The following is a 27,223-nucleotide window of genomic DNA, read 5'->3' as shown; positions in this document are numbered from 1 at the left end:
CTTCAGGCCAAATCAAACTGCAAATATTTCAGCTCTGGGCACAGGCTGTTCTGAGAAATTAGGGCACCTGCTTGTGGGTCACTTAGCAAATCCTGGGTCAAATCCTGCCTGGTGCAGCCTAGGAATAATAAAAGGACAGAGGGAACTTCTACCCAGTGCTCTTAGGCAGCAGCAGGCCAGGGCATCATCCTAGTGCTCTCTGTGGCCCATCAGCGACTGCCAGTAGCAAAAATCCCCAACATCTGGAGACGGGACACTAGATGGGAGGGCTCTGAGTTACTACAGAGAATTCTTTCCCAGGTATTTGCCTGGCAGGTCTTGCCCACCTGCTCAGGGTGTAATTGATCACCATATTTAGAGTCAGGAAGGAATTTTCCCATGGGTCAGATTGGCTGAGACTTTGGGGGGTTTCGCCCAGCTTTGTAGCATGGGGCACAGTCACTTACAGGTTTAAACTAGTGTAAATAGTGGATTCTCTGTAACTTAGAGTCTTTAAAACATGATTGGAGGATTTCAGTAACTCAGCCAGAGGCTAGGGGTCTATTACAGGAGTGGATGAGTGAGGTTCTGCGGCCTGTAATGTGCAGGAGGTCAGACTAGATGATCATGATGGTCCCTTCTGACCTTAAAATCTATGAGTTTAAAGAAGGATGAGCTATTTAGCATGCCTGTCAATGCCCCAGCATCAAAAAGATACAGCCTGCTACTCCAAGGATGTGGTTAGGCCTGTAGCTGTTCCCTGAATGTGCATTTTGAGGTGAGGTAGGGGCTAAAAATGGCCAGAAACAGCTTCTTTTTCAAAGCAGCATTAAGATGCTCTTCAGTCACCCCTTAGCCATCATATAGTGTCACTCCACCCCCACCCAGTAGGACAGGACTTAGCTCTAAACCTAAAGTCCAATGAAAAGCGTTGATCAGACTGAGTCCAGGATACAGAAGGAGGTGATGCCAGTCTTCTCCTTGGAAAGGCTTTCAATTGATTTATAACACTCTAGCAATACTTGGGCATATGTTGAGTTTATATCATCACCTAGATTTATTGTTCCACTTCACACACTTTATAGATGAGCGATTGTCTGTTACCAACATCAAGTGTTTAGTTTTTTATTAGTTTGCTCAAATAATAATATTGTCCCAGGCTTAATTTTTCTAACATTACATCAGATGTAAGTTCTATTTTTGAGTAAACAGTAATGGTTAAAAATAAATACTGTAAATTGAACCACCTAGACATAGATGCCTAAATCCAATAATTGCGTTGTCATACGGTTCTCAGCCCGTCTTTCCTCATTCTATCCCCCATCTCCTATTTCTCACCCTCAGTCATAGAGTCACTTCTAAAATTGGATCCTAAGCTAGTTGGGCAAGGAACCTTTGCTTTCTATTTGTTCTGTAAAGTGTCTAGCACACTTTGGATTCTGTAATAACAACAGTAATAATATTGTAAATGCTATGGAAGCAATCCTGAAGTATTTGGCATTCAAAGGTCCTAATTTGGCAATTAGTAGGCCTTTGTGCCTGCATGGAGCTTACTGCAGGACTGGGGTCAAAGTGAGTTTTATAGATGTACTTTAGGATTGAGTCATATAGGAACATACATCATACAGAACGAGAGTCGATCTGTCTACATTTTCTACAGATTTTACAGTTTTCTATAGCACTGTAGTATCTACATGCTGCCATCCTTTCGCTAAACTTTTATCTATTGCATATTATTTTTACTTGTTATGTGCGTTTTGAAAGAGAGAGAGAGAGAAAACAAATGCTTTTTCATAACAGCCCGAAGAGCTAACAATAATTTGGTAATGCTATAAGCCTTTACAGAATATATAGAATATCTATATGTAGAGTGGCCATACAAACCTATTGGTGCTCAGTGCTATATTTAAATGTAGCACTGTGTTGAAAAATGTTAAAGCCTCACATGTTAAAGCAGATTGAGGCATGAAACAGGGCATGCTTTATGCCTCAGTTTCAAAATTGCATTATAAATTTGCTAATACATTTTACTCACATCAGCTCTTTTGTCTTTTTGGTGGTTGTCCGATGTTTTTTTTCTTCTCAGTGTATTAGTTTGCCATAAAATGGCTTAAAATATAAATTATATGTTGAAAGAGTCTAAATTATGGTTTCTTTATTACCTTTTATTACACTGGAAAAAGTGGGAGAAGGGCCACCTATTATACCCTAGCTCTTCTCTTCCCCACTCTCACCAAAACTTCCTTGAAAAGAGAGAGTGAAACACCCTCATTAAGATTAGTCAATAGCTCAGTGGTTAGAGCACTCATTCAAGCTGTAGGAGACCGATGTTTAAGCCTCTGCTCTGTCTAATTCAGAGTAAGGACTTCACACTGGTTATCTTTACTCCCAGGTTAATTGGCTATTTTGGGATCTCTCACTCTCTTTTCCTAGAAATTGCATCCTGGACCTGAGAAACCTTCCTGATGAAGGTTGCATTGAAACTAGATAGGTTTCTATGAAAAGTTTTGTTTTTGACAAATTGACATATCCCAGCAAAAGACATCAACTTTACAACTGATGGCACAGAGTGAAATGGACAAGAGTTCAAAACAGGATTAAAATTGCAAGTGAAAATGTTCTTGATCCCCTAATCTCAATTTGTGTGGATTACAAAGCACTAGACTGTCACAGCCCTTACTCAGCCATGCAGGGGAGTAAGATGGAGTAAGGCACTGGTCCTCAAAGGTATTTAGGCACCTAACTCCCTTTGAAATCAATGGGAGTTAGTTGTCTTTTGAGGATCTGGGCCTAAATTACAGGTATCACCCTTGTTTGGTCTTGCGTGGAATTGGAAGTGGAAGGAGCCTTAGCTCTACTGCCTCAACTCATTGGGCAGTGTAGATGGTCTGGTGCACATTGGGGTGTAAAATGCTTCATGAAAAGAGATGAAATAATGTACTCGTCCCTCTGTGCAAAGAGGGAAAGGGGAAGAATTGTGACTCAGAGTGGTGTCCAAGTCACAGTGCGCCCTGAGGCTATTCCGGGGTGGGGGGTGCAGGAGGGGGCGTAGCTTACACACCACCCCTTGCTCAGGGCTATGCCCAAAAGCACAATCTAGACCCAAACGACTTTACAGTTCAGCATAATCATCAGGCACAAGATTGGAACAGGTGGGTTTAAAGGACATGGGCAGAAGTGTGTGTGGAACTAGACCAGTCCATGATTTCCCTATAGCTGACTCAAGTCAGTGCTACTGGACTCTCACTTTATAATATCGCATGCCATGAAAGGCAACACTTCATGTAAAATGCAAGGAAAGGATGTTAAGGAAAAAAACCTATCTCAGGTTTGGAACATGACTGTGCTTTTTTGCTGCTTTACCAGTAAACCACATGGCTGACCTGAAGGATGAGTCACATGAAGGAAAGTTCAAGTGATCTTTAACAGTATGATCATCTTTCAGTTACAGTACCTTTCAAGTTAAATCCTCGGCACTGAGTCATAGGATTTCCATGTCTCACATCTTGTCTACGACTCCGCCTGTAATATTTGGGAAGCACAAACTATGACTCTAAAATAGCCACACTGTAAAACTATTCACCAAATTATATATTAGTATCAGTGGTCATGACTTACTGTCAACAATTCCATGTTTTGCAATTGGCATGCATATAAGGCCCAGACCTTGGTCCTATTTAAATCAATGGAAGTTTTCCCACTGAAGTCAAGGGGAGCAGAGCTGGGTGCTAAGATTGATCCTATTCATGAAAAGAACAGACTCTTCTGAACCTCAAAGAAGATGAGTTGTATTCAGGTTTCTGAGAAAGGTTTCAACTGGTTTGTATTGTATCCAAACTGGTTGATCCATTCTTCACTATCAAGCAGTATGTCCTTCCAACAGTCTCTGTTGTACAGCTGAGCAACATAAAGCTCAGAGGTTTCACATACAGGGGTTCATACAAATGTTGTCAGTTCCTTTTGGAGGCCAGGGCAGTCTTATAGAATCAATGACTGCTCCTCATCAATTACTCACTATTTGACTTTAGATAGGTTACTTAGGCCAATGTTTCCAACTTGCCTAAGTAATCTCATTACCAGAGGTACTGAACACCCACGCCTGTCATTAGTTCTCACTGGTGAAGTTGAGGTTGCTCTGCATCTCAGAAAATCACACTATTTATTTTGGTGCCTAACTATGGATTTACCTGTCCTGTTCTAGGAAACTGGTATGGAAATGTGTGCCAGAATCTCTCTGTGTCTTGGTTTCCCCATCTGTCATATAGGATGAGTAATATTGCTCTGCCTTAAGGGGATATGGAGAATTTTAAGTCATTAATGTTTTTGAAGTGCTCTGGGATCATCAGGTGGTCATGCTTTATCCTATTATAACTATTTTTCTCCACATGAATTCATGCCTCTCAGCCCAACACAAAATTTGGTGGATGTCTCTCTGTCTCTCTGCCTGACTTTAGAATTTGCAGCAAAACCTGAAACTAGGCAAGTGTTATGTGGCTGAGGATTTGTTGTCCTCCTTTACATTTAATACTCAATATTAAAAATGCTGCAGCACTATAACATGGCCTGAATGATATGAGAGAAAATGAGATGAGAGATGAGATGAGAGAGAAAATAGTGAACACCAGAGTAGGAAAATATCTAGGTAAACCATAATTTGCGGTGGTCTTTCAGAAGCTGCTTCCACACGCCACTAACCTAATCAAGAGACCTTATCCTGACAGTTTACTATTTATCCAGAAATAAGAAGTGGAAATGTTTATTTGCAGAGGATGTGTTTGTGGGTGTTTTCAGGACATAAGGAAGAAGTCAGGTGTTTTGAGGTTATGCTGTGTGGGATGACACACAGCAGGCAGAGAGGTGGCGAGAGAAAGATTGACCGTAGAAAGATACTACTGTCTAGACTTGGGGATTTGGCTCAAATTACTGATGTTTTCTCCAGCACAAGCTGTTTCTTTAGATAAAGAAACAACTCATTTCCTTAGCATATGAAAAACAGATTGTTTTCCATACTGTGTTTGGTGTTTATTTTGGTCTGCTATAAGAAGCACATTACAAACAAAATGTTAGCAGCAGTATAAAACCCAATGGAAATAACATGGATATACATGATGGAAATGGCAGGAGGTCAACTGGAAATTATATATGTTGGGCTTGAGTTTCCTCTCTGTTATATCTCTCAACAGTTTAAGTTGTGTTGGCTTCAGGTGGGCTAAGAATCAGAGAGCTGGAGTACCATGCACACAGTCCCTGGGCTCTTCCTTGCATCTACAACTGTGATGCAGGGAGGTTACACAGGGGAAGTGGGTCTCATTCCCCTTTTGCTCCTGCACAGGCCAGGCCAGGCTAGAACCCACTTGTAATGAAAAGTTTAGTTTGCTAATATTTCACACAATATTCATTAGATATTCTGTAGTCATTTGTACAAGCACTGAAGCCCCAGTAATATGAGACCTCACTACAGCCTTCTGCTATTAAATATTTCCCCAGAGAAGTGGAGCGAGATTGCTATTTTGCATAAAAAGTATGGTTTGTGCCATTAACTCAGTGAGAACTAGAAACCTTCTGTTGTAAATTAAAGAAAAATTGCTTTCTAGGTCTGCTTTAATGAACTTCATGTTGAAAATCCCAAATCTAGTGGGTATGATATGGAAATGAAATTTGCCTGTACTGGTCTGTTTCCCAGAGCACGGTGGGAGTCTTCTTGTCCTGTGAATATTTTTGAGAGTTAGAAAATATTTACCATCCTGAATGGGATTGAAAAGTCAAAATCTCAAAAATGTTTGCAAATTGAAAAATTTGTAAAAATTGGTTAATGTCAATCAAAACCTTTTGTTTCAATAATTTGTAAATGTTTTGTTTTGATTTCAACTTTTTTATTTTTTTAATCTTTTTTTTGTCTAATAAGTGTACATTTTTAACCAGAATAAATTATTTTGGTATTGGTTTGTTTCAAAAATATTGAAATGGAATATTTTGACAATTTCCAAACTTTTTTATTCCAACGTTTTTCAAGTCAAGAGATTTGTCAAAACAGACCCAGCTCTATAAATAGTTTTGGTGTCAACAAATCAGTGTTTTCTGATGAAAAATGTCTCTCTGAAAAATTCCAGACCAACTTGTTTCCCTATAAATAGTCCTTTTCAGTGAGAAGAAACACAGAATATGAAGATTTAATGCACCAGACACACTCTCAGATATTATACTGCATGAAAGGGATTACCATGATAGTTACATCCACAGCAATTTTAAACAAAGGCAAAGGCATCATTGGATTCTGATTCTATTCCCACATCAGCATTACCTCAGTGTAACTCCATTAAAATTGGTGCACATATTGTATACCAGAGGAGGATTAGGCCCTTGTTGCATTAAAATTAGAATGAAATCTTTCTTTCACAATATACTGCTTTTAATATAAAAAGTGATCTCTTTAGCAGATAGTTTTGGTCAGCGTGCAATGCCAAAAACAACAGGTATTTCAGTATTATTTTTAAAGATGCCAGCAACAACAACAACAAACAATCCCCTTCTGCTATCACATTACATGACCCATGACTACATATGGAAGTAAACCCCTGACTTGTACTTTTCTTGCAAATCTCAGCAGACTCCTCACCTCTTCCCTGTTGGGTAGAACCTGGAGCAGGAATTGCCATCCCAAGCGCAGTAAGGATCTCTAGCGAGGCAGCAGTCAGCGCAGGCTGTTCCATAGATATGGCAGCGATGCAAAGATACCTGCGTGATCCCTTCCTCCGAGCTCACATATAACTGTTGCTGTTGAAGGCAATGGAAACCACGATTTGAGGACTTCAATAACTCAGGCATAGGTTAGGGGTTCGTCACAGGAGTGGGTGGGTGAGATTCTGTGGACTGCGTTGTGCAGGAGGTCAGACTAGATGATCATAATGGTCCCTTCTGACCTTAAAGTCTATGAGTCTATGAAACATTTATTTCAGATGTGGAGCCTAGAGGAGCAGCTTCACCCAGGAGCTTAGTTAACATATGCATAAAGCCTTCAATTCGTTTTGGAATTAACTAAAAACCAAAAGGTGAGCTACTGAAGGGTTCAAAGCCAAAATAAATAGAAATCTCCCAGGTTAATATGCCTATAACATTACCATCTCCTGTTAGAAAATATTTAAAATGCTATGGAGAATGCTAATGGTTTTTTGGACATTGAGTCTCATTATTTTGTCCTGCTGCAGCAGGTCTGAGTTAATATAGTTCAGATTTGAGGACTTGGTCCTTAGTGAGGATTATTGAATCAAGCCTTTGAGCTCAGTAACTTCTCTGCATACAGTCTCCTTAAGAAATATTGTGCAAAGATTCTAGTTGGATTTCTCCAGGGCATAGATTCCATAAACACAAAACTTAGAGGTCACTATGGACCAGATTCTGAGAATCTTACCTTAAATAGACCCTTACTCCAGGCCAATAAGGCCACTGGAGTCAATGAGACTACTCATGGAGTAAGGATCATTCAAGGTGAGTGAAACCATCAGAATCTGGAGCAAAATGACTGGTTCTAACCAAAAGTCAGTTAAATAGCATTTCTTAAAGTGGAAATAAACCCTGGATATGAGCATACCTGAACTGTGGTGACCTGAGTCCCTCTCTCTCATAACACTGGCAAATCTCATTGAGTTTAATTTCATAAATAGTAATTAATTAATTAATAATTCTGAAAAGTCTTGGGCACAATTCAGTAAATTTAAATTGTTTGAATACAGAATTTTAGCGACCTTTTATTTTGATTGTGCAGTCACACAACTATTATGATCACCATCACCATATTAATATTCATGTCAAAATAGCCATTTTGAATTAGCTTGACAGACATAACCTCATTATCGGCCCATACTACCATTCCTACACTCCCCAAGTGCTGAATGAATAATTTAGACAAATAGCTTCAGTCTATGGATTGTGATGTGATTGGTTATATGGTAATTTTTTTGTTCCCTAATTGGACTGTTGACACTTTTTATCAATTGAAAATAACCAATATTGAACAATGCACGAGTGGATTTTGTCCTAATGGTGCTGGAACAGATCCTTAGCCAGTGCAAATTGGAAGTCAAAGGTGCTACACTGAAGATCTGTGTGTCCGTATGTAGTATGGTGCATCCTAGTTAGCCATTTTAGGACCTTAAGTTAATGTTGTCCTCAGATTACCATTGAATGAGTGTTCCACTTTTCTTTACCTTTTTAGATGAAATCTTCATTGTTGTTATGGGAGCATTATTCTGAAAGACAAATCACATTTATATGCCATCTTTTATTTATTATGTCATGACATTAAACTTTTGTAAGCCACAGGCATTTCTAGATAAACCATTCTTTTCCAGACTCTCGAGGGGATGTCATTCACACCTAATCATCTTTTGCCACAACTCAACAAACATGACATAAACACAAAGTTAGAGTCAATAAATATATTGGCTACATGAACCTCTGGACTTGACTCAGACACATTAACAAGTTCTCACACTTCTGGCTGAACTGCTCTTAAGAGCTAACTCACTACTACAGATAGGCAGTATGTGTTTGCAAACCATCATTCTCTCCCTCTTTGGAAGGCACAGCCTTTGTTCTTTGAAGGTGACAGCATGCAGGAATCATGTAACAGCTCATACGTAATTAGCACATGATCCGGACAAGAAGAATTAATATTTCTTCCACACTGTATCTACAATGTGTACACTTTGGTTACTGTCCAACACATGTTTTTAGATTATCAACAAGAAATGCCAACATTACAAATGATGTGTTGTGTTACTGATTTTTTGTTTTTGCTCAGTGCACTCAGTGGACACTGCGCACTACTGTATGTAGTTTTCAGTATCATTTATTATCTGTGTCAAATTGAATGTTAAAGAACACCCTTTGGAGTTATTACATCCACTGTATTAAGTCAATGAAACAATCCATTATTCTCATCAAAATTAATGGTGTCGGTGATGGCAACAGTAATGGCAATCATTATTTTGGGGATCAAGGATTTACTATAGTAATCACAAGAGACGGATGCCATTGTGGTAGGTCAGGATTAGAGCGTGCCACACCAGCAGAGCTGCGAGGAGGCCCAGGGCTGGAATTGCAAGGGGATTGCAGAAATTGGAAGTTGCTCAGAATTGGGGCTGTGGGGTTGTAACACTTCAGGACTGAATACTTGGGAGCTGGGAAATCTGAGTTCAATTCCATGTTCCACCAGAAGCTTCCTGTTTGATCTTGGGCAAGTCGCTTAGTTTTTCTGGGCCTCAGTTTCCCATCCGTAAAATGGGAGATAATAGTACTTCCCTACCTCACAGAGATGCTGTGAAGACAGATACAGTAAAGATTATAGGGTGTTCAGATGCTACAGTAGTGGGGGGCATATAAATACCTGAGGTGAAGATAAGCGCATTGGCAGATGTTGGGGCTCAGGACTGGAGCAGTAAAAGTTTAGTAAGTGGGAAATGAGTCATATTGACATAGCTGCAAGGGATAAATGGCCAGATTAATAAGGTGTTGCTGCCAGTTCACGTCTAATGGGTAGTAAATTTGCAGAGGTCAGTGTGTGGGAAGCATACAGAGCCTATTCCCTCCTTGCTTTGAACAGTTCTATCAGTGTCTCATTTTCACAAACACTGAAGTAGATCAAAATGTCCCTGATTTGTGTCTGCAGTGCTGTCCTGGGGCTCTGTCTCTTGTGTCTTGCATGGAAACGAGATTAAATAGCTTTTCTCCAGCCGTCTTTCTCACTGCAATCTGTCAAATGCCACTTTGGGCCTCAGATTCCACTTTCCCTCTCAGAGCTACTTTTCAAAAAGAAAATACTTGACAGCACTACTGCATGCTTTACTTAGGATAGGCCTTTACTTACACTAAGCCTCTGCTACCCTTGTCCCTTCCGTTTTTGAGAGTCATTAGTAAAGCCCCAGCACAACTATCATATGTTTTGAGCCCTGAGCTTATGCTAATATGATCTTGAGGGCTCAGAATGTAATGAGGAGAAGACCAAGCAGGGGACTGAGAGTCATGACCCTGGGTTCTCTCCCAGGCTTTGGTACTGACGTCCCATGGGCCCTTGCTTTCCCTGCCTACCATCCTCTGCTCTAAATGGAATGAATAATATTTCTGGTGAAAGAAGTCCCATAAAATATTATTCATGTGTACTTTTTGAAAATAGTAGGCTCAGTTTTCCATACAAGGCATAACAAGACCATTTAAATTCACAGGGAACTCATCCTGGGGTACAAAGCAACTGGGGAACCTGGGTTGGGACAGGCGTGTATGAAGGTGTGCAGAGGAGGAGGTTGTGCAGAGATGGCAGTCCCTTGTATGGCTTGCACAAGGGAGGGCCTCTGTCCACAGGGGATTGGTCCTGCTTTGAGCAGGGGGTTGGACTAGATGACCTCCTGAGGTCCCTTCCAACCCTGATATTCTTTGATTCTAGGGGAAAAGGGGGTATGCTTCCTTGGTGTGCCCAAAAGAGGGCTGGGAGGAGAATGGAGCTTGCCCCTTCCACACCTCCCCACACAGCAAGTTAGCTGCACCATAGCAAACGGGCTGCCCAGTCCCTCTCCACAACAGGCTGAGCTGTTCTGGGTACAGAGAAACTCAGCCTAGATTTGCATCACTTGCCCTGAGTCTACCTGGTAAATGGCAGTCCATTCGCAAATTTCAAAGAGCTTTCACCAGTCGGGTGAACAATTCCTTATTGTTCTAACAGGCAGCTAGAATGATTGACAGAGACTCTTTTATTGTTTTTGCCATTAATTGTTTATGCCTCTTTTCAGCTTAGGGTGATTTAGGCCTAAGGCTTTTTGACTCCAGTGACATCTGGCTTTAAAGAACTTGAGCAAAGTAAAAACAACACCAGTTTGCTTCAAATCTGTGGCTCATAATCAGAAAGCTTATCGTATAATCAAGAAAAGAAAAACTGAGATTCCAGCTGCAAATGGCGGCTGCCTCAATATGTGATGCCAATGATAAAAGTCTCCTGCTGGCAGCCAGTATAACATGATCTCTTAAAAAATGTGATTATCAAAATCCTTTGAGCCAGGATGGCAACATAAGAAAAACAAGGCATTTGAATGCAGAAAAAAAGATTTAAGCCCATTTACACTCCACAGTACACTAGACACCACCTTATTCCTACTTCCTTCAGTTGGAGGGCATCAAGCTGACATTCTACTAATTTATTTGATCTTTTATCAAGTGCTAGTCACCCTTGCTTTAGACCAAAGTGTTTGTGTGAACATACGTGTTGGAGGAATGAAAGGGGGAGCAAGACAAACCTGAAAAACCTCCAATTCTTCTAAAATGAGCTCTCCACTTGCAGAAGAGTTGGTGGGTAGGACAACAACTTTCTGTACAGTCCCCTGATCTGGAACATAGAGAGAGGACAGATGAATTCTTACCAACTAGGAAAAAATATTAGAGGAAAAAGCATAATGGAGAGAAGGGTGGAAATGATTTTCATAAATTCATAGATTTAAAGACCTGGAGGGACCATTTGATCATCTAAGTCTGACCCCCGTGTAGAACACAGACCACAGAACTTCATCCAGTTACTCCTGTAATGAGCCCAATAACTTTGTGTTTGATTTTAAAATATCTGTAATAAGTCTTTCTAGTGGGATTCATTCAAGCAGGCAATAGATGTATAAAGGGATTAGACTTTTCTCACCCAGTTTTTTGTTTAAGTCATGGTCAGATATTTATTTATTCATTCATTTATGTATTATTATTTTATAGCACCCATAAGTAACAGTCAGAATTAGGTCCCCGCTGTACTGGGCGCCATACAAACCCAGAGGAAGAGGCAGCCCCTGCCAAAAAGAGTTTACAATCTAAAAACACAAGAGAAACAAAGTAAAGGAGAAATGGATACAATGCCAAATGTTATGTGCAATTCATGGCAACATATAACAGAAACTAATAACATGTAAGCAAGCTGCATGGTACAAATTTCAGTGCAGGAATCAGTTTTAACATGGGTGAGATGCAAGCCCTAGCCAGTGTGGGTTGGTGTGCACCATCAATAATTGGGGCCTTATGTAGCAAAAGAAGCCACTTTTTCGATCCACATGGCAATAAAGGATGTCCATGGGAAATGCTCGAAAACTGCTCTCCCCACAGTGGCACCATAAAACACATAGTAGCATGTAGTCTCTGTCTCCAAAATCAGTTTGCTAGCATTACATTTGAAATGGGGATTGTGGTGGGACTTGAAGGAGGGCAAGGTAGTGGCTTTATGGTTCAGGGAGGATGTTCAGGGATTGCTTCAGGAAGGATGTTCTGTGTGAAAGGGATGGCATGGAAGGCAGTGTATGAGGTGACAATATGATACAGGAACAGATAAAATGGGAGAGATTTATATTATATTAATTATTAGTAATTATTATTAGTAGTGTTACCATAGCACCCAGGGGCCTGTGTCATAGGCCCTAGAACACTGTAGTTCTGGTCTCCAAAGTAGGGACAAATGTATTGCATTTGATGCAGTGGAAAAGGCAGTGTCAGAAGATGGACTCAAAGGCCTGGTCTACACTAACCCCCCAATTCAAACTAAGGTACGCAACTTCAGCTACGTGAATAACGTAGCTGAAGTCGACGTACCTTAGTTCGAACTTACCGCGGACCAGACGTGGCAGGCAGGCTCCCCCGTCGACTCCGCGTACTCCTCGCGCCGAGCAGGATTACCGGAGTCGACGGGGAGCACTTCTGGGTTCGATTTATCGCGTCCAGACAAGACGCGATAAATCGAACCCAGAAGTTCGATTGCCAGCCGCCGAACCAGCGCGTAAGTATAGACAAGCCCAAAGAAAGGTTTGAGATGGTAAGAGTGATCGATCAGAAAGATGATCTTAGCAGCTAATTTTATGCTGCTCAGCCAGGACTTTGTTGGCTCTTTAGAAAACCAGGCGCCTTGGGCTACATCTACACTATGAGAGAGGGGCGTGATTCCTCTGCTCATGTACACAGAGCTTGTGCTGGCTCTCACAGAGCTAGTGTGAGAATGAACAGCTGAATAGCTGCTATTGCAACGCTGAGCCCTGCCGAGTAGGCACCTACCGGTTTCCAGTGGGTTGTATGCAGCAGCACTCAGCTGTGCTTCCGCTGCCTCTACCTGGGCTACTGAGGCTAGAGTGTAACTTATACTCATGCTAGTTCAAGACAGCTAGCACAAATGTGTGTACATGAGCAAGGGAATCACACCTCTATCTCGTAGTGTAGACATAGCCTTGGATGCAAAAAGGGCTATGGGCATAGGTGCTGGAACTAGGGTGCAGGGGAGGCTGCAGCACCTCCTGGCTTGAAGTGGTTTCCATCACATACAGGGTTTACAGTTTGGTTCAATGGCTCTCAGCACCCCCCACTATACAAATGATTCCAGCACCTATGGCTATGGGTTCCTCTTGTCAGGAAGGACTAGAACTCAGACTGACTATAACAAACCTATTTTGCTCTATATTGTCACAGAGGAGCAAGATCAAAGAGTTTGTAGCCCCCTTTTGTCATGAAATGTTTCAATCATAATGTTGAATTGAGCAGGTCAGTAAAATGTTAGAGCTGCCGTGTGTGTGTGTGTGTGTGTGTGTGTGTGTGTGTGTGTGTGTGTACGCGCACGGGCTCATTTCTGCCTGTAGGGAGGTGATCTGAGCTTCCCATCAGGCAATCTATGATGTTGACAGAAGAAAGCAAAAGCGGGAGACTTGTGATTTTGTTTTTAAGGTCAGTGACTACATTCCATAGCTGGAGTTAGAATGCAAGTTGGTTGGTATAAATAATTGAAATCATTCTTTTTCCCCCAGTGTAAGGCAACAGATAGGCATACTTTGGCTTCAAAATAAAGAATTGTACTCATGTATAATAATCCTGACCACACACCTAAACCACACTGTTGTTTTTTAACATTAAATCAAGAAACCTAAAGCAGCCAAGATATAAAAAAAATGTAAAGCTATCAACTGTACATGCTCAGCAAATGTTAGCCATGAATATTTCATGAGGATTTGTTCTATGGTTATCGTCCTCATTATGCAATGACATGATAAACCAGTTCTTTCAGAAGAAACTTTCTTGAAACTAAATCTTTTGACAGTACCCCAGTGGTCTGGACAGGGTGCCAGCATTAGCAAAACTGTGAGGACCTGAAACAGATTTACTGGCTGCCAGGACCCACATGATCCCTAAACTCCCTGAGTATTGGGGAATGTCCTTCCATGAAGCTGAGATGAAGAGCACGTGTGTGTGTGGATAAGGCACCAGCCTTTACCTCTATAAAGCCAGTCAAGTAGTCATGAACACGTGTGGCTTGTACACATAGTCTGTCTCTACTCCCTCTCTTTCTTACCTCCCTTCACAGCATTGTGTTATGACTCTTCTCCAGCAATGTTCTTTGTTCCCTCAATATCAGGATATACAATATCCTGGTGGGGAGGAGTTGCTGATTGTCATGAATTTTGGAATACACTCTCAACTGCCTGTCCTGTGTCATCTAAACCTCACTTACAGGATATAAAATACTCAAACGCACATTGGTACAGACCCTTCCTATCCTCACACGTGCAATATGGGTCTGACCCATACAAAAGTAAGTGTGTTTCAACTATGTAGCAATCCATGCCACGCGTAAACTGTAAACTGGTCTTCAATGCACAAACCCAGAAATGGGATGCTGAAATTAGAACTAACAGTAGGAGACCAGCATGGGCATTTACATAACTAAGTACTGATATGAGCACACAAATTCAGATACTTGTGTCCTTATAAGGAACTCCACATCTGAAAACTGAATCATTAGCTGCTGCAAATCCTTGATAAAACAGGGCAAGCGGACAGTATTTCCCATATGCATCTCAACTTATTGCCTGTTGTCGCAATATTATTTTAACATGACAAGCCAGATCCTTGTCTCCAGATACATTCCCTTTCATAAGGAATCCCCACACCACTCTACTGTGCTTACTAGTCCTGCTATAATATTTCAAGATATTTTATGCAATGTAAAGCATGACAGTGGAAAATTGCTCATTACAAAATTTTTATGCAAGGAGTAACCTTGGCTGGTAGGCTGTTCCCAACTATACACAATAACACCAGTTTTACTGTTATTGTTCAATCTTTTCCTTGGTAAGTGAAACAAAAATAATGGTCCCCAGATGGCTTTCCTAGTCCCTTTTCCAAAATGTTTAGCTCTCTAAACTATAAGAACAGTGGTTGTCAAACAAGTGCACTTCTACATATTCATCTCAGAATAACTACATTTGAGTTTTGTTGCAAATCTTATTTGTTAACTTCTGTTAAAGGAATTAAATTCCTGTGTCAAAAGGAAAGATGGAAAGGATCTAGCAAAATAGTAATGGACACAAGAGGTATGCCAAATTACATACAGTCTGATGTGTTTTCCAGTTCATTATTGTTCTGCAAGCAAGATACAAGAGGACACAGAATGAATGTAAGTCATTTATGTTCACAACAAGATCCTATAAAAATCAAACAAGTAGAGGGACAATTTCCTTCCCGGAGTAACTCTACTGACTTCCCTAGAGTCACTCCAAAAATGAATTTGACAAAGAATGTGTTAGTTCTACTAAATTAGGAGACAAGCCATTGTGTCTGCTAAACACTAGAATATACCTAGCTACGCTACATGGCAGACATATGCCTTTCATTGGTCTCTCTGTAGGTAATACACAACACTTGACCTTACTACAGTAGGTGTCAATACCCATGTTGTAACAGAGAGAAAGAGAGAGAGCCAAGGAGAGGAGAGACCTGGCTGAGCTCTAGGTGGGTGCAGCCTTAGTTCAAATAGGTGGTCTATTGGTTGAGCTCTGTAGAATGTGAACCAAAAAGGAGTCTTTTCCCAGCTGAGACCATAGGAGCTACAATATATTAAGCTTCTGTCATCTGGAAGTTACTCTTTGCATGATAAGATAATTTGAGTTCCTAGCTCCCCACTTATTTTTTTCTTTTTTTAAATCAGATTCTCATTTACACATTACTTTTCCCTTCAACGGCCTCTTTGGTCTCCTGCTATAGTTTGTTAAACATGTGGCCTTTACGCTACACAGTGAAACACTGTTTTATACTTTTTTTCCTCTGTCTTGTTCCACAATTTCCAGTGGACAAAATTCTGAGAGTTGCTGAGCACTTGCAAATTCCTCTGACATCAGCACCTCTCAGGATCTGGCCCATAGCTTCACATGACAGATCTCTTCTCTCCTTACCTCTCTCTGTACAACATGGGTATTATCATCTACTGTAGCAAGGTCAAATACTGTATATTAGCTTCTTTCGAATGCAGACAAAACTCTTGGAATGATAAACTTTAATCCCTAATCGAGACCTGATAACTTCCATTACCAACTAGTGACATTCACCCTTTCTTTGGAGACTACAGCCACATAAACTAATAAAGAAAGCTGCTATGATTGCTTTCCTGCCCCACAGTTAATAGTATCCTAGCCACAGATAATCATTGGCATTGGCATTATATAACCCACTGGTCAGTGTGCATTATGGGTACCTCCAAGTCCCTTGTTCAATGTCTGGTATGTTGACCAACATAGCAGCTATCTCAATAGCACTTTCTGGAAATACTGAGTTAAGTTCCAAAGATGAAGCAGTATTTTTATTTAGAGAGCAGGTACAGGGCTGGGGAAAACCCACCAACTTTAGTTTGCACAGGTTTCAGTGAACCTTACAAGGCTGACCCATAAGCTTTGCTTTGAGTTTGGGGTTAATTTGAATTCCAAAATATAAATTAAACTCTTAAATGATTTGGAACAAAGTAATCACGTACATAGAGCCTAACCCAAAGCCTAATGAAGTCAATATAAAGACTCCTATTGGATTAGGCCTATAGTTAACCTATTTAACAACATGATCTTATTACTATTAACCTCATTCTCCCTTCCCCTTCTCTCCTATTGTTTTTCACACTCACATCAGCACGGGGATCATGTCTTCCTCTGTGTTTGTACAGTGCTCAGCACACTAGGGGTCTCTGTCCTGACCGAGGCCTCTGGGCAACCATAATACAAATAATAAATATTGAGAGAATGTAATTTCTTTCATGCCAAACCTTCTCAAACAACACAGGTTTCAAAGTTTGACTTGAACTCGAATGTTACTGGGATCACTTCTTTTACATATGAGGGATTGGAAAGAGTGAACAGCATGAGGAGAAAGAGCAAACATCCCCTAGGCTTGGAAATTGAGCAGAGAGTAGACAGAGTGGAAAACAAACAGAGAGAGAGAGACTGTGAAGAAAAGAACACAGAGAGAGGAAGAGAACAATGTGAATGAAAAAATAAATAAGGTGCAAGATCCTCCGGTGGTGCAAATCAGCAGATTCCTGTAGAAGCCAGTTGAGCTATGCCTGCTTACACCAGCTGATGACCTGGCCCCACAGTGTATAACAAAGGAGGTAAAAAATAATGAATACTGATATCTATTGCAGATCTGTTTGGCTGAAATACAGTGGATTGAACAGAAGAGATTTGAGTTTACATCTCTCTTTCCAAATTACCACCAACCGTTCTTTTCCACAATGACCATTGTAGCTCAGTATTGCCAACTTCAAAGAAAGACTTAGAACAAACAAACAACAATCCCAGAAAAAAACAACAAATCAAAGGGCTGGCTGTCCACATCCTCAAAACCACCATCACAGTTGACACTAATTGCAACCGTGCTAAACATCTTACGGAGAGGGCTCCTCCTTTGAGGGGGTCCCTCATGTTGAAGCATGAGGAAGATTGGTGGGGCAGCGTGAGAAAACCTGTAGTGCTTTTGCCCTGGTTGTACCTGTAGCAGGGGGAGATGGAGTCTGTGAACTCATGCTTTAAGGTCGTTGATTGGGCACATTTCATAAGCATTACATTGACTTGAAATAAATAAATAAAAAGAAAAGAATAAGTTGTCCATGATGCCCAAACTCTCTTTGTGTGAAACCCTTTCAGTCATGGGACAGCACGTGAGATTCTGAGATGAATGATTGTACTGCTTAGCAGTTAAAGCTAAGGACTGACAGGGCTCTCTCTTTCTGGCTCTGTCACTGTTTTGCTGCATGGCCTGGTCAAAGTTACTTAACTGTTCTATGTCTCAGTGTACCCCATCTTGAAATGGATATAATACTTGCTCAGCTTATGGACTTGCTGTGAAACGTAATGAACAGTCTGTAAAGCATTTTGAGGTCTCTCCCAAAGAGCAATTCGTAAGTGCAAAGAATTATTGGGCTAACTATTTAGATCTTCACTCAGTATCTACTGTGACAGACCCAGACCAGTGGGGTACAGGAGTCTGGTAGAGGGCAAATATACTGGTCACTGGATGAGTAGTTTTCTGTTCCCTGAGTGACCAGAGCAGGGGCTGCACTAGAGTAATCAGGAACCTGCTAGAACCAGTTAAGGCAGGCAGGCTAATTAACACACCTGGAGCCAATTAAGAAGAAGCTGCTAGAATCAATTAAGGCAGGCTAATCAGGGCACCTGGGAATTAAAAGGAGCTCACTTCAGTTTGTGGTGTGATTGTGAGGAGCTGGGAGCAAGAGGTGCAAGGAGCTGAGAGTGAGAGGGTGTGCTGTGCTGCTGGAGGACTGAGGAGTACAAGCATTATCAGACACCAGGAGGAAGGTCCTGTGGTGAGAATAAGGAAGGTATTTGGAGGAGGCCATGGAGAAATAGCCCAGGGAGTTGTAGCTGTCATACAGCTGTTACAGGAGGCACTATAGTCAGCTGCAGTCCACACGGCCCTGGACTGGAACCCGGAGTAGAGGGCGGGCCTGGGTTCCCCCCAAACTTCCCAATTGACCTGGACTGTGGGTTCTTCCAGAGGGGAAGGTCTCTGGGCTGTTCCCCAACCCACATGGTGAATCTCTGAGGCAAGAAAATCTGCCAATAAGTGCAGGACCCACCAAGATAGAGGAGGAACTTTGTCACACTACTCATTCCATTTCCATGAAAATTTGAGTAAGAACTGAGTAGGGATCTCAGGATACAGACCTTGGGGGGGAATTTGCAACTCCTAAAATGGCTGTAAGGGTAAAAAAGCTTTGGAGGAGATGATCATCATAACACTTCAAATGATTCACTCAATATGCCTGAGCGGCCAGGGGGAACCAGGCTGCCTTTAGTATCACTCTTGTGTAAAACCTTCTTCCAGAGTGCAAAGACAGAACTCGAACTAGTGAATTTAATGCTTGCTTTTCTGACCAGATTATCTAGCTCTGTAACAATCTGTAGTTCATTACATATTATGGGTTATTCCATTGCTGGATACTATTGTTGTTAGCGAGAGTTAGTCTTCCAAAAAGATAGCCATCATGTAACACTGCAAAAGCAAGTACTCCAGGGATTTAGTCACATATGTGGCATCCATATTTTAACCTCATGCTCTGAAAGTGCTAAGTGCAACCAGTCTTTCAAATGATGGGTTCAAACAATTGGACGAGAGAAGGAAAGATAATTAGAAACACTGAACAAACACACACAACCGTAGACATTGGAGACAAAACCACATGCACACGGCCCAACTTAAACATATGAAACTGTGCTAAATCATCCTGAAATCTGAAACACCTTCTACAGTAGTAATTTAGCCCCGTTTTCAAAAGCTGCATGACATCGTGCCTTACAGGAGCCGAGAAAGTTCTTAAGGATGGCCAGTGATTGCTGAATGTGCCTGAACCTGACATGGATATTTAAATATTTTCATAACAGTAACAACAATAAAGAAAGCATGTAGAGTCCAAGGATTGCACAATCTGGTGCACTCTGTACAAAGACTTTGGAAGTGCAAGTGGTAGGTCGCAAACTTAAAAAATAAATATTAATCTCAAGAAAACGCCTGCATGCTGCTTTGCTGCTTTTCTTAAACAAATGGAAAACAACCTACCAGGGGATAAAGTGGAGAATTTGGAGGCTTGAGACATGGAGTAATGTAATTACAATAAAATGCAAGGGAAACGAAATGCTTTATGAGCTGCAAAACTAGACAAGCGGAGAAGCAGAGTAAGTGAAGAAGAGATCTAAATCCAAGGTCTTGACCGAACATAGAGGAAAGGGTATTAGCCTCATTGTCGTTGTCAAATATGCAAATGGGTAATTACACTATGACCAGCTAATTACAGCTGTGGTTTGTATTGGGATGATAAGGTATTCTACACTTGTCTATCTACCGCTAAACAGTTGCTGCTTTTCACCCCACAGGCACCTCCATTTCAGTGGTGGATGTAGAGATCCCCATTGTGTCAAGCCTTCGCATCAGCCTGGCAGGTTTTGTAAAGTGCTTTGGGATTCTTCAAGACGAAAGGCACAGCGTAAATGCGAGATCATTATCATTAGAAAAGCTGTGTGTAATGTTTCAAGAACAATGTCAGTCTATGGGATTTATTTCACTAGTCATGTAGCTTAGAAAAGAAGTACTGTACTGAAATTAACTCTTGGCCAGGAACAGTTGCAGTGAGTTTGACATGCCTGGCTGGGGGGAGCAAAGGAAATATTACATTTATTTCACGTTAATGTAAAAAAAGACATGGCTGTCTGTACCCTTCCTGTGCCATGGCTACATGATGAAAAATACAGGGGTTCCTAGAGCTACTTTTGTTATCGTTCATTTGCACTCAGGAACTGATTTACTACTGAGAATCTCATGGAGGAGGAGGGGGGAAGCTAAACATTTTTTGTGCTCTGCATCTGGCAAGACATAAAACACTCCAATTTGCAGCATGAGACAGGTCACTGACAGTGACAGACGTGACTGGCAACATCTCAGTTCAGCAGCAGTAACTAAGCTTCAGATACTGAGTGTAATTGTCACCAGGTGACAAATCCCATTCTCCACTGCTGAGGGGCTCACGGCTCCCAAGAAATTATGAAATGAAACTCCGTTATACAATGTGCATTTTGCATTTTCCAGGATGAACTTACATAAAAGGAAACCCCCTCTGCATTTCTTCTGACTGTTAATATCTTTATCGAATCCTCCTGAGTCTCACAGAAAGCACAGAGCCAAGGAAAAGGGTAAAGAGTCTTTCCTCACAGAGACAGAAACTCGATCATTTGTATTTACAAGGGTTGAGAGGCACTGTACCTACGTCATATCTGTTTATTTTACAGCAGGGCTATGAAGCTATTAGCATCTTAGGAAGAATCTCTGCATCACCCAGGAATTGTAACATCCCAAAAAAATAGATTAGCAGAAATTATAAACAGTACATATCACAGGGCATCAAGTCTATTATTTCAGTAGTTGTGGCTCTAATCTTAACTCTTTGAGATAGTGCACTATATTGGATTTCATAGAATCATAGAACCATAGGGTTAGAAGGTCCTGCAAGGAGGGTGTGCTGGCAGATTATAGAACGAAAACAAACACATATAACCAGCCCAGGTAATTTAGTACTTTTAATGAGCCACCTGCTCATTGTTTATCCATGGATGAGTCACTTAGCTGCTCTCTGTGATGCCTAACCAACCTATATAATGAGGTTGCCTGTACTTATTCCCCTCAATGGAATTTGATGAGGAGTAATTTGTTAATATTCAGTAGTTGACTTTGGCTTGGTCTACACTACCCCCCCTAATTCGAACTAAGGTACGCAACTTCAGCTACGTGAATAACGTAGCTGAAGTCGAAGTACCTTAGTTCGAACTTACCTTGGTCCACACGCGGCAGGCAGGCTCCCCCGTCGACTCCGCGGTACTCCTCTCGCCGAGCTGGAGTACCGCAGTCGACGGCAAGCACTTCCGGGTTCGACTTATCGCGTCCAGACTAGACGCGATAAGTCGAACCCAGAACTTCGATTTCCAGCCGTCGAACTAGCTGGTAAGTGTAGCCAAGGCCTTTGAGACTTGATCCAACTCCCACTTCAAGTCACTGGGAGTATTTTTATTGACTCAAGTTGGATTGGGTCCTAAGTTATTGTTCATCATTAAAACCTGTGACATCATTAATGAGTTTCAGTTTAATAAAGTTAGTAAAGTGCTTTGAGAACCTGAGGTGGAAAGAACCATTGAAATGCTAAATATCATTATTGTCCAAAGCTTCAAAAATGTAAGGCACTTTATATGTACAGCACATTATCCATTATTATTACTACTACGTATTTTGTAACTGATATAACAAGTACCTTGTGTTAGCTGGAGACTTATATGGCTTGGCTTCTTAATTAATCTTTAGCTGTATTTTTTCCTCTAGTTAAAAAAAATCATATGTTTAGACAAATGATACTAGTTTAAAAACTATACTGACATTTAAATGTTCATTTGAAAGCTCTATTCTTGCATGCCAAAGTACTTGTGTGGTTAAAAACAGTGAATTGGCACCGAGAAGCTATGCTGGTAGAAGACCAAGATTTTTTTGTTTGTTTGTTTAGACATGGCTGATGCTAATCCACGTGAACAATAAGTAGGAGGGCACGTATAAGCGTTCCTCTAGAGATTTCCACAGTAGCATGCACAGCACCCTTCTTTGCTTCTTCCATAGGAAAGGCAATAGAGGACCTACTGTGTCAAATTAAACCCTGAAGGATCCAAAGGTCCCGGATTGTCATTGGATTCACTAGGCCTACTAGTAATGCTGATACTTGCTAGGAAAAAAAGTGTCTTAATTAGTAATTAGTTTCTTATTTAGTCTGATGACCTGACAACTAAAGCAAAGCCGAGAGATCTTAAGGCAATTTTAAAACTAATTTTGCATCAGATGGCCAAGAAAAATACAAGTGCCCAGATCCAAAGCTCACTAAATTCTTACTGTAATTCAATACCCAAAGCTCTATGCATCTTCTATCACTGCCATGCCTTACAATGATGTACACTAGCCACTAGAGAGAGTGAGTGTCATTCTGATGAATCATGACATAGTGAATGGAGGCCCTTGGTGATGGTTTGCCATGGGAACAATAACAGAGCTTTTCTGTATTCTTATTTCCTTTGGTGGTTGGGGACTTGCTTTAAGAAGAGTGAAGAGAGTTTCTTTTAATCCCCTCCTCATAAAAGTCTGGCGATTTGAAAGATTTTTAGCCTTGGCTTCCTGAGTCTAATACAAGGATGGTAATTCCCAAACCCATGTGGTCTAAATGGTAGTTTGTTGGCAGAAACAGTAGTTCCACATCTCTATAAGACTTGTCTGATGTTCAGAGACAAACCTGTTCTCATAGAATTATCTGCCTTATTTTTAGTTGAAACTGCTCTGTTCTAACAAATAGAATCAAGAAGACTGGATTGTAGTTTATCAGAGCTCCAATCCCCAAGCCCTTCACAAGCACAGCCCCCCACTACGTCAATGGCAGTTCCAGATGCAGAGGGCTTTCAGGATCCAGCCCTAGATCATCTACTTTAGTCAATTTCCCTGACACTGATTGATTGTTCTCTGCAATTCCAATTATGTCCCAATAAATTTGAAAAGTAAATTGGATCACTATCCTCTAACCTTACAGTTCTTAGTGAAAATCACTAGACTTGTCAGTTACACTGGTGTCAGTTCAGTACATCCATTGACTTCAATGGAATTGCTACAGATCCTCACTGGTGTAACTGAGAGCAGAATTTGGTTTGTTATGTTATAAAGGAAATATTTGATATCATTGAATCAGACTTAGAAAGTTCTACAACACAGTCCCACTAGAACTACAGTTTTCCCTTTTCTTTTTGCTAAAACCCTCTATATTTTTACATTACTGTGAAGTTATTTCTGCCCCTGTAACTTTCTGGCCAAGTTACCATTCTTTTCACAGGCACCTTACCTCATATGATGATCGCAATTAGTAATAATACAATGTCAGATTCCCATATTCCTACTCCTGGAAAATAGTACAGTAATCTGTGAAAGTTAATGGTACTACTCATGGGTATGATGCTACTCAGGGTGAGTAAATCTAGACCATACATTGCACACAACAAAGTTGGCTTTTGTTGCTGATGAGAACCATTCTATTTTTTACCATAAATATTCATTTTATTTTCTTTGTATTTTTGTTCTGATTATAGCTCTTAAAACATATTTGTATATATAGTAATTATATTTTAATAAGCACTTGTGAAGACAATAGGCTGTACAGGGTTTGGAGTTGACTAAAAACTACAATGCAGTACATAAAAGTTAAATAAATAAAATAATTCCATGCATATCTGCTGTTGAGTGCAGCTTACCTGTTCCAAGAAATAAGACATGGTATCGTCCGTCAGCAGCATTAACTCGGTCCACTGCTATCTTTGTATACTTGTAGTCTGTTCCTGTCCGAATGATTAATGGCCTTTTGTGTATTGGGTAAATGGGATTGAACATCAAGGGGTGATTTCTAATAAAGGTCACAACGTCGTCGGGGAATTCCTTGGTTGTCCGCATGTTGGGTGTAAAGGCTCCTCCAGGACACTGTGAGGAAGCATTCATAATAATGCTTAACAATGCATAGCATCTATCAAGGATATTTTGTCTTCAATCTATCCACAAACATTGACTGATGTTCAGGCGACATGGTAACATTTTTTGAAAAAACACTTCATACTCCATGTGAAAATGATTATATTTATATAATGGAAAAGCTGTACGCTAATAACTATGTCTATAAACCGCCCTCACTTGGGAAAAAACAAACAAACATATTTGTGTGTTGTTAAAAGCTAGGCTGATGGCAATGCTCCATGCTTGGGGGGCCTTATTTTTGCATTCCTTGAGCTCCCAAAGTTCTCACTGCAAAGAATGCAAGTGACTGGTAAGGGGAAAGATACAAAGATCTTGCCTCTGTGTAGTACAAAAATAGATGTAAAGGCCAACAGGTATATTTAGATGCCTAACTAGGTACCTACCTCTGCTGTATGTTATAATTGTTCAGTGCACATAGGGCTAGATTTGGACAAACCCTGTGCAAATGCACAAGAAGGGAGAAAATGCAAGGAGCCTTCCCAGATCCTTTGAGACTCTACATGAGTACCTAGGGTAGCCTAACCCCGGTGTGAGAAGCCTCACTGCAAAGCCATTCCTGTGTTACTGTGTCATCACTGGTTCTGTGCTCACGTGTGTATTTCACTAGGACTTCTGGTGCAATAAGCTGAGCCATGCTGTATTTCTTTCCCAGTGACTCGTGAGAGAACTGGGCGGACAAGGAGACTGGTGGAAGGCACTGGAGGTATTACACCCACCCTCAGCCCACAGGTGAGTTAGCCTGCATCCTTACTGCAAAGTGGGTAGGTACCCAGCCCGAATGGAAACAGTATCTGGGCTTTAACTCACACCCCCAGCCAGGACAGTTAACTCGGGTTGAAAGCACTACTGAAAGCTAAGAATGTGTTTACGTGTTTTCCTGAATCAGGCTCAAATTTCGGCTTGCTGCACACAACTTATGTAAACAAGTGACATGGCCACACCCCTGCCCTGCACCTATGTTACCATTGGAAGAGTCACCCACAATACACTGCTGCATAGCACAGGGTTTACAAGGCAGCTTCTGTGCAGTTCATCTAGCTCTGGAGTTCTGCTGCTTTTAAGGCCCTGTAAAATGTGAGGAGGTCCGGATTTGACCCTATATCTCATCAAGGCATGAAGAGACATTTGACAGGTAAATTCTGAGCCAGGGGTTTGTCAGAAGAATCTGTAGCTTTCTGTAGAGTGCTCGGAAAAGGCCTTACGATGACCCTGTCCTCCAAAGCCCCACAAATTTTCCAAGCTATCCAGCTGTCAGGGACGGGTCCAGGCACCAGCTTGGCAAGCAGGTGCTTGGGGCGGCCACTCCAGAGAGGGGTGGCAGGTCCAGCTATTCGGTGGCAATTTGGCGGACGGTCCCTCACTCCCGCTCGGAGCGAAGGACTTTCCGCCGAATTGCCGCCGCAGATCACAATCGCAGCTTTTTTTTTTTTTTTTTTTTTGTGGCTGCTTGGGGCGGCCAAAACCCTGGAGCCGGCCCTGCCAGCTGTGAAGGTTATTGCCCAGATTAGGTACTGCACACCTGCCAGTAACAGTCCCCACACCCTAGCTTGATTCCAAGTGTGCCAAATGGATGTTGGTAATAACAGAGATGCACTGAGCTCAAAGATTCCTCTAGCATCCTAAACTGAGAGTTCTCACTCAATGTCTGTACAACTTTGGGACAAAGACAGCAGAACCTCCCTGCCTTTCACCTTCATTCCTTGATTGTGAGACAATGAAAGGACCCCAGGGGCAGATGGCTCATCCCCCCTACAAAGAAACAATATTTTGTGGTTGGTGGGATAGAGATGGGAAGACCCCATAGAGAGAGGTGTTATTAGGGACAGGTTCCCTCCTGCCCCTCCCCTCCGCAGCAATCTGGGATAACAGAGTCCCACCCAACTCTAGCCCTTTCTTTACATTGAATGAAGAACCATCCCATTGATCCATCCTGTGATCTATCAGTCCCCTTGGGTACTCACAGGGGAGTAATTCCAGTCTTAGAGAGCTGACAGGCTGTGAGTATCCAGGGGAAATGTGGGGAAGAAGTCAGGGAGAGGAGAAATCAACTCCAATATAGAAATCTGTGCTGTGCAAGGACTTCTCTCAGCCCCAGCCAACTCCTTCACTTCCTGCTGCTCTAGAACTCTATTGGCTTTCTGCAGCTCATGGGCCTTTCATTTTCCAGGAAACGCAGGGCAAATTTCAGAAATTTGTAACTAGTACTGACAAACAGGGATGGTTACAGGCTTTTGAGGGCTCCAAGTAAGGTGATTCTTGGCAAGGGACCCCAAAACTCAAAGGCACTCCCAGATCTATGTCAGAGAGCCCCCTCCCCACCTGCATCCTAGACCAATATCACCTGTCCTTGCACTCCTTTCTTAGAAGACAGGTACCTTTTCTGTCTTCTAGACCAGATTTCCCAGATGCTAGGAGTGGACAACAAGGGATAGATCACTCGATAATTGCCTGTTCTGTTCATCCCTCCTGAAGCAGCTGGCACTGGCCATTGCTGGAAGACAGGAGAGTGGGTTGGATGGACCATTGGTCTGACCCAGTATGGCCGTTCGTATGTTTCCCCACCTTCCTGCCTCAGAGATCCTAGACCATCTTCCTGTGTATTCCCAGATTCAACTGTCCCTATTTATTCCCACCCTGGCATATAAATCCTCATGAATTGCAGCTGGATAATTAGATGTTTCAGGCATGTCCCAGACATCCTTCTTGGACCAGTTCATTGCCTCTATTACCAACCTAAAAACCCATGTCATGAAAATTGTTCCTTTAGCCATGAAGTACTGGACTCAGAAAGCTTCATTGCTTGTGTCTCTCCGCTGCCAAA

General features: G+C 41.5%; 1 protein-coding gene across 1 annotated transcript in view; it reads right to left on the bottom strand.

Annotated features, from left to right (window-relative positions):
- The window catches only part of SEMA3C (semaphorin 3C), a 158,545-nt gene that overhangs the window by 6,363 nt on the left and 124,959 nt on the right, over positions 1-27,223 (bottom strand). The window contains exons 12-16 of the mRNA XM_054017360.1: positions 24,129-24,351; positions 11,262-11,350; positions 8,184-8,225; positions 6,596-6,753; positions 3,434-3,501 (exon numbers count right to left, since the gene is read on the bottom strand). Coding sequence (XP_053873335.1) covers positions 3,434-3,501; positions 6,596-6,753; positions 8,184-8,225; positions 11,262-11,350; positions 24,129-24,351 — 580 coding nt within the window. The remainder of the gene's footprint in view (positions 1-3,433; positions 3,502-6,595; positions 6,754-8,183; positions 8,226-11,261; positions 11,351-24,128; positions 24,352-27,223) is intronic.

The sequence above is a fragment of the Malaclemys terrapin genome, chromosome 1 (genome assembly GCF_027887155.1).
Source record: "Malaclemys terrapin pileata isolate rMalTer1 chromosome 1, rMalTer1.hap1, whole genome shotgun sequence".
NCBI lineage: Eukaryota > Metazoa > Chordata > Testudines > Emydidae > Malaclemys > Malaclemys terrapin.
This window is presented reverse-complemented; position numbering and strand designations above follow the sequence as displayed.